Here is a 16,186-nt window from a genome sequence, read left to right as displayed (position 1 = left end):
CAAGGACAATTCCGTGGAAAATTTACTTTAAAATATATAATTTGAATACCATGTGTTTTTCACAGTAATTTTTGAGCTATTAATGTCCTAGTAATACATTTGCCCCATGACCACCCCTCGTCTTTGCGGCCAGTTGGTTGCGCCTGTTGCCGCTGTGTGTTGCTCTCCTTCCTGGTGGAGACTTGCCTCGGAGAAGCTGTCGATGTCTTTACATATCCCCTGGTAAGGCAAATATTCTCTTTTTTCGGATTATTCCAATATTAACAGTTGAATTGACATTGTATTTAATCCTAAATGCAGACCTCTTAAGGGTTCCGGCTTCACGTGTTGCTTGTTAAAGGACTATTTAAAGGTGCTCTGTCCGGTCTCATCTCCTTCCCCCTTCGCCGCTGTTGCTGCTGGCCGTGCTCGCTTGTGTTGACAAATCTGGTTTACTAGCGAAAAAGCCGAATAAGTGACCCAGAATGTTTCCCCTGCGCGTGCGTGTGTCATTCTTTGATTTAGCAAAGATAATAAACTCTACGAAAAAGGGACTTCAGGTTTATTATATATAGCGACCCCGTCAGGGAGTAGCAGAGACATTGCAGGTGCTCGTCAGTTGGCTTCTGCAAGTTGAATTTGGACAGTTGTAATTAAAAATGCATGTAAACAGGTAGGTAAGCATTTTAAATCGTTCTCATTTCATAACGAGATTTATTCCTGCCTCATTTTCCCTGATGAACTCCTGTCTTTTCTTACCCTGCCTTGAATTGTGAGTCTTTAATTTTTTTGTAATCATTTTGATTACGATTCTTTAATCATCTATTTGACAAAAAGTTTTCGTATTTTTTTATTTTATTTAATGTTGTTATTGACAATACACAATTTAACCAATAATTTACTGAATTTAATGGGTTACCGCCAGTGAAGAGCAGCTATTTTTGGGATAGGGACGGAGGCTGATCACGAGCAGTGAAGTATTGCGGATAATTGACACTGGAGTAATGCAATATAACGATGTACAGTGGCACCTTGTGATGCGACTGCTTTGATGTATGAGTTAAGATTCTCCGCAAATATACGGAGGTCCATTGCAAAGGCCTTTTCACACTGCACTTAGCGCACGGTATGCCACTGTCAAACACATGAATTGTGTATGTCTGAGAGGACAAGAGTTTCTTCGATTTGCTCAATGGAAGAGCCGTATGGCTACAAGAACACCAAATGTTCTCCATTATTGTCCTTTATTGTATCATGTTCCTCTTTGTTGAATTTAGTGCTAGGTTACAGGCTGGATTACGGTGTAGAATTCCAACTGAACACAATCGCATGCTGCTGAAAAATGACACAGTGACATTTGACATGACATTTGACATTTTAACTGGAGGTAATGTTTAACCAAAAATGGTGCCGTGGTTAATGATTTCTTTCTTGTCTTCGAACAGAGATTTTTAAAAAAAACAACGGCAAACCAAAGGATTCCAAATTGTTCCTCTCCCATGGCAATGACCCACACAACTGAGGATTAAAGCGTGCCATAGTGTGGTGCGACATTCCCCTTTTTTTTTTCGCAAATGGCTTGCTGTCTGAAGGACGAGCTCCTGTGTTCCATCTGCCTCAGCATCTACCAGGATCCAGTCAGCTTTGGGTGCGAGCACTACTTCTGCCGCAAGTGCATCACCGAGCACTGGAGCAGGCAGGAGCCGCACGGCGCGCGTGACTGCCCCGAGTGCCGGCGCACCTTTCCCGACCCGCTGTTGTCGCCCAGCCTCAAGCTGTCCAACATCGTGGAGCGCTACTCAGCCTTTCCGCTCGACGCCATCCTCAACGCTCAGCGCAGCTCTTACCCCTGCAAGGACCACGAGAAGGTCAAACTCTTCTGCCTCACCGACAAGAGCCTGGTGTGCTTTTTCTGCGACGAGCCGGCGCTCCACGAGCAGCATCAGGTTACCACCATTGACGAGGCCTATGAGGAGATCCAGGTAGGACGCGCACACACGCATGCACAGAACTGGTCATTCCCAAGGGCGAGGCTCACATTTCCTGAGCTTCCATCTTCGCACGATGTTGCTCCAAGTCGAAATGACATTTATTTGTACATGTCTTTTAGAATTGGTTCAAGTGCTTTGTGCAAGTATTACTGTTCATCCACGAAGGTTTTGTTCAATCAGGGAGTGGAGGGGTAGGGTGGGGAGGGGGGTTATAACAGTGAAACCAAGTGTGTAATAGCTCGAGGTGTAATGGTCCACCAAAAGTCACGGTTCACTATATATCTTGGTAATAAGTCGATCGGTCCGTGCAGTACGGGAAGAAAATGCAAGCGATGTCTTGTACTCGAAAAAACGGGCGGGGGGGGGGACAAATTTGGGCCATTTGTACATCAAGGTACTTCCTATGGTTGTTTTAGTCAGGATTGTGTTCAAATTTATTTTCCCCAAAGGGTCAGTTTCTACTTATGTCCGAAAGAAAACGTTGAACTTTCCAACAGCAATGCTACTCATTAAAATCAGCATTGGAAAAAAAATAATAATAATAAAATAACAATCTTTGAATTCAACATTATTTTCTCACCCCTAGTCGATCAAGGAAATGATTTGAAATTCCTCATCCCTGGCGTGTGCTCATCTGGACAGCGCGGTGAATAGCCTTTGTGTGAAGCCAGAGAAAGGTTCAAATCAATCAGCGGTAGAGGAAATGTCACCAGGCGCAGCACATGATGATGCTTCTCTTCCCTCGGATTGAAGCAGCTTGTCCCGCAGCTCGGAAAGCTCTTCAACAATCTGCCGTTTTGTATTCTGGCCGGAGCCTTGGAGGCTTCCCAGATTTGCGGCACTGAAAGGAAGTATGAGCACTGTGGGAACAAAGCAATTTCCCGTGGTCACTTTTAAGCCGACAAGTGTCTTCAAGTGGCAATTCTCCTACAGGGAAAAACACCAAAGCACAGTCTTGGATTTAGTGTCGATTTATCTCGAAGAAATCTTTCACATCACAAACGTGGTCAGCTTGTACAAGGTTTGCTTTTATTTCCTACGGTTTGCTTTTATTTCCTAATCTTTGCCAGCCAGTGAATAGGAACGGCCTGTCGGATAGAAGCATGCCTAAGAACATCGCCTGCAGGCACAACCAATCAACAATGCTCAAGTGCCAGAATTACATGTTCAGGCTGTGGAGCAATGGCATTTTTTTTTTCCTGTTCATATTACCAATAGTAAGTGGCATGCTCTCACAGCGAAATGGTCTGGCTTTTGGAACTCACTTGATGCCTTCTTGTGTGGAGGTTTTTTCAAGGCTTTGCTACCTGAAGGAGAAAGTTGTCTTCGAACAAGGGAGTGGTTGTGAAAGTTCTACATAAAAAAAAAAGAAGCTATATTGTATTGTTTTCCCTTTAGCATATCTCCATCTAGTGGATACGTAATGCAACTGCAGCCACTATTGTAACGTCTGTTCTATGCACCTTATAATGCGGTGCGCCCTATATATGAAAACTGTTTTTAAAAAAAAGGCCATTCGTTGAAGTTTCGCCTTGCACTCCGAAGCGCCTTGTTGAACGGAAAATCCGGTATATATGGGGGATCTGATAAGATTCTCTCACTGTTCAAATATTTCTTGATGGGTGCTCGGAGGTACGGACTATTTCTGATATTTTTCAGGTATGATTAAAAATAAATCCCAACTCTTTGGTTTCCGGGTACTCCAACCTCCTCCTGCTTTCCCAAAACATGATGCCTGTTAGGTTTATTTAAGACTCGGAAAAGGGCTGACGGCCACGGATGTGCCTAAGGTCTGCTGGTATGACCCTAAAAATAGAAAATGGGTACATGCATTTAGGATTCTCGACACCTTTTATAAGGTATAGCACCCATATAACAGAATACATACGAGGGAGCACTACTGATGTGCGCAGCAGTGGTCCTCTGTTACCTTTTGTGCCGTGAGCTTGCATCATCATCTCAATGAATCACCGTCTCAACAAGCACGTCCTCCACTGACTCACTGTGGTTTGTTTCATGATCAGGGCCGCAAATATATTTCCATGCATGCGGTAGACACTACACACTGCAGACATTATGACCAATCAATCTACTCTGCGTGCAAGATGAACGATAGAGAGGTTCGGACACAGTTTGTGGTTTTGCTTATCTGGCGTGTGTCATTGTTAGTCTCCTTTCGCAAGCCTTGTTCCAAGACAAAACAAAAATAAACCTGGCGTTGTTCTACTGGTCTAAACATGGCCCGGGGTCTTGTTTTGCGCAGGTTACTCCCGTAAAATCCGAATTAATAAGAGAAAGAAGAACAACAGCTTGCAGGACAGAAATCCATCAATGCAGGGAACAGTGACAGGATTTTTTCTCTCCTGGTTATACAAGTAAATACAAGTGTATTTATTTAATATGCATAAATATTTAAAAAAAATAAACAACCATGCATAGGAAATGTCAGGGCTCGATATTGCGACAAATTATAGGCGCAACTGCCCTCGTGTGTTGGTAAAAACTTCATCTGGTCGCACAGCGCGAGGGCATAATTCTCCTGGTGCATACAGCACCGGTGCTCCAACTCGGCCCGTCTGTCACACTGCACACACAGGGCGGAAGGGGTGTCAGGTTAAATCCTTCCTATATACATTTAATAAGTAAATTTCCACGTCTAGATGTGTACTTTGCGACGTTAACGAACATCACACTTAACCAGCATTTATTGATTTGCTTTATGATGCCCAGCTTCCCATTCAGCCATGGCCCGTTCTACATTTTGCCAACAGAGACTGCGTGCTTTTCTGTTTTCAGTGGCAGTGGTATTCTGAATGCTGATGGGACTACTGTTGTAAAACACAATATGTATGAGGCCGCTTGGGTGCCGAGCTATAAACTGTAAGTGAACGCAGGAAGGGATTTATTGTGTGTGTGTGTGTTGCAGGCTGAACTCTTGGGTCATTGGCAGGTGCCAGTTATTTCATATTTGTATTGTCGTTTGTGATACGTTCAACCCTTGTGGTTGAAATGGACAGTGTCATGACGGGAACGTGGCATGAAACATTGACACCTGACGCCTGCAGCGAGACGCAAGGTGCATTCAAATACAAACGCAACAGAAGAAAGTCCCCCGCTGCAGTAAATGTGGACCACAAATATCGAAATAATGTGAGCTTTCTATCAATTTCTTGAAGCTGACATCTCAACGAGGAAAATGCTGGGGGGAAATCACTTTGCCGGTGGTCAATTTGGTTCTCCTGCAGGAGTTGGACCTGGTTCATTTTTACAACCACCCTCTTCTTCATTGCACCTGTGGGAGATTTTGGGGGAGTTATTTGTTTTTTTTTTTTTTTTTACATCGCGATCCATTGCTGAAATGGACTGTAAGACAACTAAGAGCATGTTCAGAAATTCCCTCTGATGTTTGTACACTACTGAGATTGCTTGTGTTCAAAGCAGCAGAGTGTGCTCAATTCCCATAAATTTCCGAATGCAGCAGGCACTGGCGCACCGTGTCCCTTGTCGAAGTGCTTTGTGCGCGCACCGACACTCCCGTTTTTGGTACCGTTTGAATAAACGAACGGCAAAGCTGAGGGAACGCTTCGCTCCGACTTTACGAACAATCAGAGTGATCCAGTGTGTGCTTAAAGTGTATTTGCGAATGTGCATGAAGACTCACCCCGCCCCTGCCTACCCTCACAAACATACATATGAGATACAGCTGCAGCACAAACATGGGAACAGGAATTGTATTGGAACAGAATGGCTACTTGTGCACTTTTTAAAAATGTTTTTCCAACTTCAATTTATAAATAAATAACTTACTGGCGTTCCTGAATGGGGGCTGGATAGATATTTGACCGGGCTCTAGCCCTGGTGAAACGCGGTGCAGGCATTAAACTCAATGAAATGATTCTCGAGCGAAGGGCCTACACTTGAATAAGAATCCTGAGCAGTTTGGGGTTTTACCGCCTTGCTTCTATACATCTTGGTAGAGCTCAGGAATCTCTCCAGAGATTAGTCCCATTTCAATTTTCTGTGAATTTTATGGCTCGTATGATATTACTTATGAAAATGTGCTAGATTTGAACAAAACTGTATGATTGTGTGAACAAGATATTTTCATCAGCTGGAATTCGGCTAAACCACTTTCACTAAGCTCTTTTTAAATGATTCCTCTAGGAACAGTATCTCGGTGTATCGGCATAAGCATGCCTGAACAAATCCTCCAATGTACAAATAAAACACTGCTGTCCACATAGTTTTGGTTTTGAGAATTAATCCAGAGTCTGTAATGTTTCCACTCAAGAGACAAGAGCAAGCTATTCCCACAGAGACGGGTCTCGCCCTAACCTTAACCCTTACTTTAACCGTTTCCCCAAACCCTTCAACATCAAATGTGTCTTAAAACCCTATAATGCCATTTGTATCATACTTGATACATGCATTTTCATTATGTAACTCATTCTTTATATTACATTAAATCATCAGTATCAAATTTGATACTGCGCGTTTAAAATATGATTTTTGCCAAATTATCATTTTCAGATGTAATCTACATAATGCTTATCAATGTGATACAACAAATATCTAAAGCAACAGGATATGGCATACATATTTTTGTGGATTTTGTTACAAGGGTTAATGAACATCTCAGTTCCCCAAAATCAGATTTTTCTTGCTATTCCTTGATGGGTCAGGCATTATCGGGTTAAGACATGTTTCAGACCAAATTTGAGGGCGGGGAGTTTACGGCGATACGGCCTATAAATGTTTTCAAACCGATATCTACTTTAAACGTGCCTACACTGGAACGTTAAAATCTGTTAGTAATAGACTACGGTCAGTTCCGGTTTACAGACTCATGTAGGTTACCACTATGGGAACGGAACGGCGATATAAACCGAGGACCCCCCCTGCCTTGACGACTCCTCCACATTGACCGCATGTTATGCTTGCTGGTGGCCACCAAAGAGGGCGACCCCTGGTTGCTCTGTAGCAGACTTATAATCTCCTTAGCCTGGCATGTCACTCGGCTGACCTCCGGCCTTGAGGCGTCTTGCATGCGGTGGCTTTGCCTCCCGCTGATTTGCATCCTGCAGCCAAATTTACAACGCTCAAACGTGTCTTCAAAAGCTCCCAACGGCAACGCATACACATAAACACATCTGGCAGACATTCACCCAGCACATAACTGTTTAGGTGCACTTGACTACTCAACATAGAGTAAAAGCCAATATCCCAACAACGGTACGGTTCCGTTTATTTGACTCTGGTAAGGTTTGGAAAGGTCAACCCTGATATGTCTTTTTGATAATACAAGGTGGTATGATGATACAGTAGGATGCCGTGTCTGCTGTGTAAACGGTGTGTCATCATACCAGTGCAAAGGACACAGCGTAACCCGCCAGTGAATTCAACACAAAGGGAGGGTGATACAGTGCAGTGCAGTGTGAGAACTCTGAACATGAAATATACCCTGCCTCAAATTGGAACAGATCCAGTAATTTCATTATGAGAAGGTCAACATGAAACAACCTTTTGAATGTGATGTATGGATGCCCTCAGGGCGTAACCTTCTTCATCCACAGTACATTCAGTAAAGAGCAGAGCTTGTGGAGCTGAGTTACGAGAGTTTGTGAAAGACTTTGGCAATAAAGCACGACCAACCAAGTGAAAAAATGGGTTCAGATCTTTTGGAGATTTAATCAGGGCTCTCAAGGACCCGATTTGGGCACTAGTGATTTTCAAGATATGAGCCAACGCTTCTTAATCTCCTCATTTAATGATGATGTCGACTAAAGATGACATCACATCATTGCCATGCATAATAAATGAAACCTCTAACATGCTGAATTTCTATGATCACAAATGTCTACCTTATGCTTCCTGTTTCAAGCAGGATTAAATTAAAGTCACATGGAGAGAGAGACAAGAACTGTTACTCAAAACAACTTTGCAGATTCACGGACAATGTTAGTAGTCTGCATATATATCCAATTTATATCCACCTATGAAAGAGGCCCTTCGTTGGCATTCAGCTGTTTACATCTGTGTTTCGCCACATAGAAGCTCCTTTCGAAATGCATCATCGCTTCACCTCATTATTAAATAGAGGGTGGGGGAGGTACGGGAGGCGGGCTGAAGGGGAATTTGCATGACTATGCAAACGGAAACGCCACAGTTTAAACGAGTAGTTCGGATATCGGAAATCATCCCACTGCGATTTACATGACTTAGCTGTACTTAACTACACATATCTTGGACTGGTCCTGAACTAATATTCTTCTCGCTTGCTAATCTGTGATATTAGTTTACCCCTCTGTGGGTTTGTAATGACGAATGAAGTTTGACATTGTCGTTGTTGTTGTCTGCATCCCATGAGGTGCAAATCGTGCGTTTTGCCATCCCTTTTTCGCCAATATTATGGACTAAATAATCCATTAATCATTACCTTTGGAGTTGCTTCAATCACTGATGCCGTTCCAAGTCAACTCAAGTTTTTCACAAGCAAGTCTCAAGTCCAAAAAATAGCAACTCGAGCCCCCCATCTCTGCTATATGCTCTCTACTGGCAGAAATGTATACAGTGAGCCCCCTTTCATCACGGGGAATTATTTCCACACCCACCCGCAACAGGTGAAAATGTGCAATATAGAAAGAACTTTCAACGAATGAAAACACAGGCGAGGTGAGTGTCTGGCCGTGATCCGTGGATGGCAGCATCTCCTGTGTGAATATTGTAATAGTGATTTTCTTGGAGTTTAGCAACTGGCTGACGAGTGCTTCGGTGACTGTGGCCCATCTCCCTAATTGTATGATTGAGACTGTGTGTGTCACCAAGCGCTCCTGCTGTCCGTTGACCCGAAAGAAGTCTTTGCACTCTACTTGACAGCAGTAAACAACCAGATGCATGATGGAGTTGGCTGGGTGGGCGGTGCTGTGAATTCGAGCATATTTGGAGAGTTAGATAGATCCAGTGGACGGCATGTGAAGGAATAAGAGCATCAGGCAGCTGTGTGGTAGAATAAAGCCCACGCTTCTGGAGACTTAAATGACTGCTGTGGTGAAACCACCCACGCGGTTCTGCCATCGAAAGCATCCGGATGCACCTCGCATGTCATGTCTTATGAACGCCATTGCTGTCGACCCCTTACCAGTCCGCCAGCCACATGAAATATGAAAGCGCATTTGCATTTCTGCCGCAGCGGGCGGTCTTCAACACCTATTTTTGAAGTGTTCTTCCAGGCTGCCACTCATTCTGCCGACTCTTGCTCCCGCCGCTGCCGCCACGCTTGGCTGTGCCTCCGCAGTAATGAGTCAGGCCTTCTCAAGGGCACCCACAGATGACGCCCCCACCACCCTTGGGGTTTTGCATCACCTTGCCTACCCTTCTTTTTTTTTCTCGGCAGCTTTACCTCTGGTTCGTTTAGTCTTCTCCCCTTTTTTGCGGTCTTTGCTGTGAGAATTTCTTTAAGATGTCAGTGACTAATGAGGTAATCTCAATCCTATCTGTTTAGCAAAGCAATCGATTTTGCCCGGCACAGACAGTGATTCGGTATTAAAAAGATTGCTCAGGCAAAAAAAAAAAAACACACACACACTTAGACAAGAAAAAAATGTGCAGTCGTCCAATGTTTTATCGTGGTTCACCACATCAGATTTTTTTTTTTTAATAGAATTTCAATATTTTCAGGTTGTACTCTGGCTTCTTCTAAATGTGGATAAAAATGGGATATGGGACCATTCTTGCCAAACCGCCACTGTTCACCTTGACTCAGACGTCTAACAGAATTTGAATCCCAATGAACAGGAAGTCACATCCCATGAGAAAATTTGAAGTCCTAAGGATCTCTTTTATTGAAAAGTTGTTTTTCCTGACAACACACAGGATGCGCGTGGCAGGACTGAGTGTTTATCTCTGCACGTATCGTCGTAGATTAAGAGATAAACAGAAGCACTTATCCGAGTAAGTGGAGCCGGTAGCGCATCCATCAAAGGCAACATTTTGTCTTGTTAAGATGATTACTTTTGGCCCGCGCTTAGCTTAAGTGAGAGTCAGAAGTTGGTGTATCTGTTGTGCATTAGAAATGTTGCGGATTGCATTAGTCACATGCATGCGCCTAGAAAGCCATTTTAATAGAAGGCATAAAAGATTGCTATGACGGTTTCAAAGACGGCAGGGAGCTAAAAGCAACATCTGACCAATGTGCACTCTGAGGATATTGATCATACGGCGTACTGCATGTGGAACCTCCCAAGTCAATTTAGTAGCACAAGTTGACTTCCACGCTGTTTTAATTTCAACGCAATTTTTCTTTTTCATCGGGATTTATTTGTCTGTCACCATTGTAAAACCTTTGTCAACTCAAGACACAATTGGTGTCTCATTTTACCACGACATACAATGTTTCGAGGTGACAAATTGCCTCAATGGTCGTTTGCTCAGTGGTGCAAGAATACGGAGAAGAAAGCAATGATACAAGAAAGAATGTTTAGCTGCCGCTGTATTTGCCATTTTTATTTTAAATTGATGGCTTAAGAGTCTGTTTCTTACAAATATTAATTGGTCTGACTTTACCATCGCCTTAGCATCGTAGCGTAGGATAGTTTGACTACTGCGCAGCGGGATAATGTGTAGTAATGCAGTTCAACTCGGCACGGTTAGGTGGGTTCTTACAGTTTCTCATTAGATTTTTTTTATAATTATGGCCCGCAAGTAATAATAATAATAATAATAATAATAGATTTTATTTATAAGCGCCTTTCAAGACACTCAAGGACACTTTACAATAACAAAAAACACAAAACAATACGGGTTGAGCAAGTGTTTTTCTTACAAATATTTACTGTGATTAGTTCTTTTTAATTGATGGATCCCGGCGCATCCCGACTTGCATACAAATTTGGGTTATTTCACCGCATTAAAAACAAATCATACAAGAACACATTTTCGAGGAAGAACGGGAAGCAAAAATTGTCAGTAGTGTCGGTGTTTCTGAAATTGCGTCTCAGTGCTGATCAAAACACGCATCATTGGCGCAGTAAAAATGCTTTTTTTGGTGGGAATTTTCTCTTGAGATAAAGTGTGAGCCAAAGTCTCAGAAGATTTGCTGTTGCCTGGTGCGACGTGCTACATCCAAACCGCCGGAGACTTGTTGCGTCCTAATTTTCCCAAAAATGTTGAACTCCAAAAATGTAACACTTTGAGGGTGATTTTCATTGTAGTTACAGTCAATCCCGGCGGACCGGGTAATGCAAAGCGTCAGTGTGTTCTCTTGAAATTTCACATTTTAAAGCTAGGTTTAGTGTTGAGGCCTTTCCTCAATGTAATATGATGCAGATCAGTAGCGAAAGCAGCGCCCGGATGACATTAAATGCATGTGAGCAGACAGCGGGGGATGTTGCTTTCACTCTACCTCCCTTTGAGGCAGACAGCCCGGTAAAGAAAGTCAAGGACAAAAATATGTACCTTATGAGTTTTGCCCGTGTCACCTTAATGTTTTGTTCGGGATTGCGGACCCGCTGCTGAATTCTTGATTAGCCGGAGAATTAAAACAGATTAGAGACCTTTGTTCCCTGGTAGTGGGCAAGGCCGCACTGTAATCTGTTGTAATTCCCCCATCCTTGTGATTTGCAGCAGATGATTTCATTTGACCAGCTGCTGTTGGAAGTCTTCACTCGGGCTCCCAGTCGCTCATCCGCCTCCTTCCACAATTGAAGCCGGGGGTGGTTTACCTGTTCAACGTCTCTTTTGTCAACCTGAGGGAGTGAGGGCAAATTTCTGTTTGCTTGTCAACCTGTGTTTCCAGCTCAAGTCATGCTTTAGTGGAACACCGCATGACTTGGGCACAGCTCGGGGCGCTCCCGCATTCTTGTTTTCAGTCTCAGGGGAACCTCGTCACATTATGCAAGAGCAGTGTTGGGCTAATTACCAGCCTTGGAAGGAACACCGTTTTTTTTCTGTTAGTTTGAACACCACAAGCCAGACACATAAGGTAAATATGCAGAAAAAATAATAAGAGCCAATTCAAAAGATGCCGTCGATAGGTGATAGCTAGCTACCTGAGAGAGACAAAATATTACAAGAACCTTTCAGTGTGGTGCTTTGCATTTGTATGTCACTACAAACTGGGCTATTGCCGACCTAAAATTAATTTGAATTCCAAATTTAACATAAGGCGGCCCGGTAGTCCAGTGGTTAGCACGTTGACTTCACAGTGCAGAGGTACCGGGTTCAATTCCAGGTCCGGCCTCCCTGTGTGGGGTTTGCATGTTCTCCCCGGGCTTGCGTGGGTTTTCTCCGGGTACTCCGGTTTCCTCCCATGTTCCAAAAACATGCATGGCAGGCTGATTGAACACACTAAATTGTCCCTAGGTGTGAGTGTTATTGCGCATGGTTGTTCGTCTCTGTGTGCCCTGTGATTGACTGGCAACCGGTTCAGGGTGTCCCCCGCCTACTGCCCGAAGTCGGCTGGGATAGGCTCCAGCACCCCCCGCGACAGTGGCGGTTCTGGGGGGGGGGCAACGGGGGCCAGTGCCCCTGTAGCACCGATTGTGGCCCCCCCTGTGGCCCCCCCCCCCCCCCTCCGAGCGCAGATTACGCAGTCGTGCCGAGTCGCCGACGCGAAAGGTGGAACCAAAGTGCGTGATTTAACATTCTAGTCGGACCCTTTAGTGCGCTGCGCCATTTAAAAATGAGCGGGAAAATGAGAAGCAGTCCACAGAGAAGGAAATTACCACGACACGAGTGCTATTTGCGCGTGTGTGTGCGTGCGTGTGTGTGTGCATGTGTATGTGTGTGTGTGTGCGCGCGTGTGCGTGTGTGTGTGTGTGTAACTTTTTTAGTCTCCCTTTTTATTTTAATTTTTATTTAACAGGATCAATATATAAGACATTGCCTTTTAAAATTTGGATAATGATATGCATGTAAAACATCTAGCTTCAGTGTATTTGCAATTTTTGTCCCCGGCAGGCTGGTACCATATCATCCCCTGGCTTGAATATTCTCAACAGACGTATTGTTACGCTTGCAGACATTTTAGCCCTCCTAATAATAATAATAATAATAATACATTTTATTTATAAGCGCCTTTCAAGACACCCAAGTCTGAAGAAATAAAAAGTCAAATAAGATTTCGAATCTGTCTTTTTAGCCCTGGGTTGAATGTGCCCCCCCATCAAAACCCCTGGCCCCAGCCCGGCCCCCTCAGTGAAATTGATCCAGAACCGCCCCTGCCCCGCGACCCTAGTGAGGATTAAGCGGTTCGGAAGATGAATGAATGAATGAATTTAACATCCATTGGACAAAAGTGTACCTAATGTTGTGTGCAGTCAGCATTTTCCAAGTTAACCTTAGCAATTCAATCACCAATTTGCCCTAATTGCCGTTTGACGAGCTTTGCAGTCCCTCATGCTTTCCTATTAGCCATAATGCCATTAGGTACTCATACCCATTTAGGTTGATGGTCAGGTTAATAAGTGGAGGCTGTCACGCGGCTGTGAATTATTGCTTAAGTGTCATTGAATAACAAATGAGCTCCCCTGCGGCAGTGCGAGTTCGAGGCATTTCTTTAGCATGGGTATGGTTCAAGCGATCAGTTCAAATGTATGCAGCAGTTTAATATAAGCGGCATTTTATTATTAGCTCTCGTTGTAAGGGCCAATTATTCGCCTGTGAGTCTGGGTCACTGGTACAAATGTACTACTGATATGGCAAATCCATTGGATGCTCCAAAATGATCCGTTCCATTATGCTGACTTCAAAGTTGTTCTAATTCACTGCTTCTCTTTTATTTTCTGTTACGGGACCCTCGGAAGAAGAAAACATTTTGCACCGCCCCAACTTGCTGCTGCGACAGAAGTTAATTTGTCTAATAAATTGTTCTAAGTATAGTTCTGCCTCACACTGTGTCCTTAGTAACATTAAAGAAAAAAGAAATATAGATTAACTATAGAAAAATTGATCAACAAAGAATAACTTCCTTAACATTGTTTTTAGTCTCCTTTGACCTTTCTTTTCGTCACCGTGACAGATTTTGGCATGGTGTTTCGCGAGAGTTACTTCACTGCAATTCACATCTCTCTGCTTCACACAACTCTGTGCTGTGTGTGTACAGTGCAAAAAATACCTTTGAGCTCATACTTCCTGTTTACACTGACAATGGGAGCACCACTGCTACCTACTGTACTGGATGTGCAATTGCACTTTATTCGAGTTTGTCAAAAAAAGAGTGTGCTGGCATCGCATCACGTACTCTCAGAGAATCCCGCCCCAGTACTTGAGAAGAAGTGTTCTAATTTAGCGGCATAGCAGTCGACTGGTAAACACGTCCACCACACAGTGCCGATGTGGAGGGTTCCATTGCGGCTCCGGCCTTCCTGGGTGTGAGTTTGCGTGTTCCCCCATGCTTGCGTGGGGTTTCCCCAGGTACTCTGGTTTCCTCCCACATTCCAAAAACATGCATGGCAGTTTGATTGGGCACTTCAAATTGTCCTTTAGTGTGATTGTGAGTGTGAATGGTTGTTTGTCTATGTGTGCCCTGCGATTGGCTGGCAACCGGTTCAGGGTGTCCCCCACCTACTGCCCGAAGACAGCTGGGATGGGTTCCAGCACACCCGCGACCCTCGTGAGGATAAGCGGATTAGAAAACGGATGGATGGATGTACTAAATTAAGAAAATAAGAATCCCCATGGAAAATTATAGGGGGAAAAGTCCAACCGGTGTGAGGAATTATTTTGTCAACTAAAATAGTCGTAGACATATGGTCGTACCTCATGGCTGCAGCCAAAATAACAATTGCATATGATTAAAAGTCATCACTGTATATGTTAACATTCCTCAGTGCAAGCTGCACTGAAAATATCAACGTGGCATTATTTTACAGTGAAACTTAATTATGAAAATGCATTGGCTGTTGCAGGAACCGAGCGATAGGAGTGCCAGACACGCACTTAATTTGGTCAGCTCTTTCTGCGGGAACAGAGGCCTGCTTATTGCTGACAACTAAAGTGTAATGACCAGTTGGCTGCCTCCATTCCATCAGGCTGAAGCAGCATCACGCTTCCTCACCGGGTGATTTGTGTTCCTGACACATTCTACATGGTTTTATATTAATAACGTGCTGACTACTAGAGGTCTGACTAATCCTAAGAGGCTTTACAGGGAAAAAAATATGTTTCTGGCAGTCATTGGGTAGTTGTGAAATTCCTCTGGCAGTCAAACGCATCTCAGGGTCATTTTCAGGGCGTTTAACCCCCCCCTCGGTGAGATGAAAGCCATGTTGTGCATTCATCTCCACGTGGACTTCACCCGGCCACATCTTCAGTTCTTTGTTAGGAGAAAATAAACATTTGACATTAGAAAAATGAACTCTTATGTTCAGAGACTGATCAACAACTCGGTCTACATGTGAATTTAAGATGAGGTTGGATTAGATTCTCAACAATATTTTTAATAGTGGTTGCATCTATTGGAGCAATGGATGAAAATGGAGAAATTGCTTAGAATACAGGTTCTGCTGCTCTCACACCTACAGTACATTACAGGAATGTGAGAGTCTGCCATGGCAGTATTTTGCTTCATTTATTTGCCAGGAGGAGGATAAATTGCATTTCCTCAAACACTGCAACTGGTGCAACACCTACATAAAACATACCGCTTTTTTTACATTTTGTGACACCATTCCTGAAACCCATCTGACACACCTGGTTAAACCGTTGGAAAATGAGCCACATTATAGTGACATTATCAGATCATTCTGTATAGCATTTCCATTCCAGCATGATAAACTTCTTTCACACAGAGTCACAGAGATCTCCAAAATTGCGAAAACAGCTCTTTCACAAGTTCAACCTCTTCCGCCAAACCCAGCAAAGCAGGATGCTGCCGCAGCTCTTTTTGCGCTTTCTCACAGACAGCATTCCGCAATCCCATAATTAGATGGCACTCCATTCTGCAGCAGCATGTGAGGAAAAGGTAGTGTGAAAGGGGCTCAAGTTTATCAGTAGTTCAAAAATGTCTTCTTGCAGTTCAGCAATGGCAAAAAAAAAAAAGAAATATTCAAACTGACACACAGTGTTGTTTTCTTTGGCAATTCCAGTTTGGTTTGTGGCATTTGCATACCGCGTGAGCTTCCTCACTCTGTGAAGTAGAACATCAGAGCCCCAGGTCATCATTTGCATGGTGCGCCCTACAAACTGACGACTGCATGGGGGCCGCAATAGCATCTCTT

The 16,186-nt window shown here is 43.7% G+C and overlaps 1 protein-coding gene across 1 annotated transcript in view; it reads left to right on the top strand.

Annotated features, from left to right (window-relative positions):
• Nucleotides 1-132: 132 nt before the first annotated feature.
• The window catches only part of trim62.1 (tripartite motif containing 62, tandem duplicate 1), a 30,988-nt gene continuing 14,934 nt past the window's right edge, over nucleotides 133-16,186 (top strand). The window contains exons 1-2 of the mRNA XM_086117980.1: nucleotides 133-222; nucleotides 1,425-1,961. Coding sequence (XP_085974106.1) covers nucleotides 1,554-1,961 — 408 coding nt within the window. The 5' untranslated portion in view covers nucleotides 133-222; nucleotides 1,425-1,553. The remainder of the gene's footprint in view (nucleotides 223-1,424; nucleotides 1,962-16,186) is intronic.

Source organism: Hippocampus guttulatus, chromosome 8 (assembly GCF_054856545.1).
Source record: "Hippocampus guttulatus isolate MCC_2025c chromosome 8, RoL_Hgut_1.0, whole genome shotgun sequence".
NCBI lineage: Eukaryota > Metazoa > Chordata > Actinopteri > Syngnathiformes > Syngnathidae > Hippocampus > Hippocampus guttulatus.
This window is presented reverse-complemented; position numbering and strand designations above follow the sequence as displayed.